At 35.3% G+C, this 2,308-nt stretch overlaps 1 protein-coding gene across 1 annotated transcript in view; it reads right to left on the reverse strand.

Moving 5' to 3' along the window:
• The window catches only part of ACADL (acyl-CoA dehydrogenase, long chain), a 61,787-nt gene that overhangs the window by 40,179 nt on the left and 19,300 nt on the right, over nt 1-2,308 (reverse strand). Inside the window, exons 3-4 of the mRNA XM_012661250.1 lie at nt 1,002-1,139; nt 360-524 (exon numbers count right to left, since the gene is read on the reverse strand). Of these exons, the coding sequence (XP_012516704.1) occupies nt 360-524; nt 1,002-1,139 (303 nt within the window). The remainder of the gene's footprint in view (nt 1-359; nt 525-1,001; nt 1,140-2,308) is intronic.

Raw genomic sequence — 2,308 nt, forward strand, 5'->3', positions numbered from 1 at the left:
CAGTCTATGAAAGACTTTTAAAACCAGTTGCTACTCCACCATGTCTCCAGAGTTCCAAATACACTTTTTGACAACCTGCTTGACATTTACATGTGACTCACTCCACATCTAAAATTCATCATGCTGAAAATTCAACTCACATCCCACCATTTTATTTGCATAAAACTATGTTAATATCTCAGAGCACATACTAAAATCCACTTTACTATTATTTTCCTACTGGAATCTTACTTAAGGTCATGAATTATGTGTTCATCTTTGCATTCCTCCCAGTACCCAGTTCAGAGTCTTATATAAACCAAGTGCTGAGAAAATGGAAGGGCTTCCAAGAATTCAAAGCCAACTAAATTTTGACTTACCTTCCAGCCCCAGGCTCTGTCATTGCTATGGCACCAATACATTTGCCTGCAGTCATCTGGGGGATGAATTGCTTAATCTGTTCTTCTGAGCCATAGTTTGCAATATAGGGCATGACAATATCTGAATGAAGACTAAAACCTGGGCCTGAACAATTTGAATATGCTCTTTGAAAAAAAAACAAGAAGAAAATTTAAAAAACACAAAATAGTTCTTTTATTCCATTTTCAGTTTCTTTGATTTCCAATTAAAAAATGACTAATACAACGAAGTATTAAAGTTTTTAATCACGTTGTGTTGTAATAGCCTGTCTGCTCACAAACCTATGATGACGTTCCTGAACGTTTTCTCTCTTTGCTTTTATTGATCTTTTAATTTCTGGTCCTATCATAATAACAGTGCTCTCGCAAAGCTCAATAAACACTTATTTAATGAATTAAGAGATAAAATATTTTAAAATAGCAATCACCTATAATTGTATTCTTCTCACACAGCAACTATTTTTATTATAATCTCTTCTATTTTACACTAAATTTTCAATTGTCCAAGAAGATTAGAAAGCATTTTTTCAAAAAAAATCATCTCAGAAAGGTGAGCAGTATGCTTACAAAACAAGACTCAACTTCAAATGTCTCCATACTTACTGCTCCTCCCAAACAACAGCTGCAGAGTACAAGTCCCCACCAATACCACCATGACGTTCTGCAATATTGACACCAAGCAGTCCTTGTTTTCCGGCTTTTTCCCAAAGCTCCCTATTCACTTCTCCAGCTTTTTCCCATCTGTGAATGATAAATATTTTAAAATCGGTATTTCTGTACTGTTTAAATGGCCACAACTTTGAATTTATGAATGATTTTGTGCAAAAATGTCCTCTTAATTTAAGGTAACTGTTGACACTGGCCACACACTTCTACCTGCATCTGAATCTTTTTACACTTTTTCTTCTTTTTCTCTTCTTTACTTCTTTATACCTGCCCCTTCTTCTTCCCAACCTTGACTATTTATTAGACTTGACAATTATACCCACTGGTAATCACTGATGTAGTTTTGCTAAGCTGGTGCTCTGAGAGTACAAGCTTAGTTGTGTCATGTAGTTATGAGAATTAATTCAACCTGTCCTGTAAAGGCAATTTTCCTCAGCATATTTCCTTAAAGTGCTGAATTTATGGGAGAAGCATAAAGCTGACAAAGTCGGCAACCTCATTACAGTTTAAATAGAACAACAAGAGAGCAGAAGCACCTTGCAGCATAGCTCTATCAAAAGAACTTCTGAAAATATCAGATATTTAGGTAACATCAGCTTTTGTCCTTCAAATATGAGAATGGAAAGCCGGGCGCAGTGGCTCACGCCTGTAAATCCAGCACTTTGGGAGGCCAAGTTGGGAGGATTGTTTGAGACCAGGAGTTTGAGACCAGCCTCGGCAACATAGCGAGACCACATCTCTAAAAAATAATAAAAAAAAAAAATTAGCCAGGCATGGTCGAGGCTGCAGTGAGCTATGATTGATCAGGCCACTGCACTCCAGCCTCAAAAGAGTGAGACCATGTCTCTTAAAAAAAAGAAAGCAACCCATGGAATGGAGGAAAATGTTTTCAAATCATATATCTGATAAGGGACTATCTGGGATATATAAAGAATTCTTACAACTCAACAATAAAAAAAAATACACACCTCCCCTCAAAAAAAAAGAGAGAATGGCATGATGAGAAAACAGACGGCTAGTTGGAGACAAAGAAAAAAATCTGAGAGTATTTTTTAAGTGGTAGATATAGTTAGTAAAATATGAGGTATTTTAAAATACTGATTGAAACTAGATATAGACACCACAAGAAATTTTTAAAAAAAGAATTTGCTTATCACGTGTGTTTTAATGTAGTTTTTGCTTCAAGTAGCTTTGGAAATATTTTTATTATTGACCCAAAATTTGTCAACTTTTATTATTTTTAC

The sequence above is a fragment of the Propithecus coquereli genome, unplaced genomic scaffold (assembly GCF_000956105.1).
Source record: "Propithecus coquereli isolate 6110/MARCELLA unplaced genomic scaffold, Pcoq_1.0 Scaffold70, whole genome shotgun sequence".
NCBI lineage: Eukaryota > Metazoa > Chordata > Mammalia > Primates > Indriidae > Propithecus > Propithecus coquereli.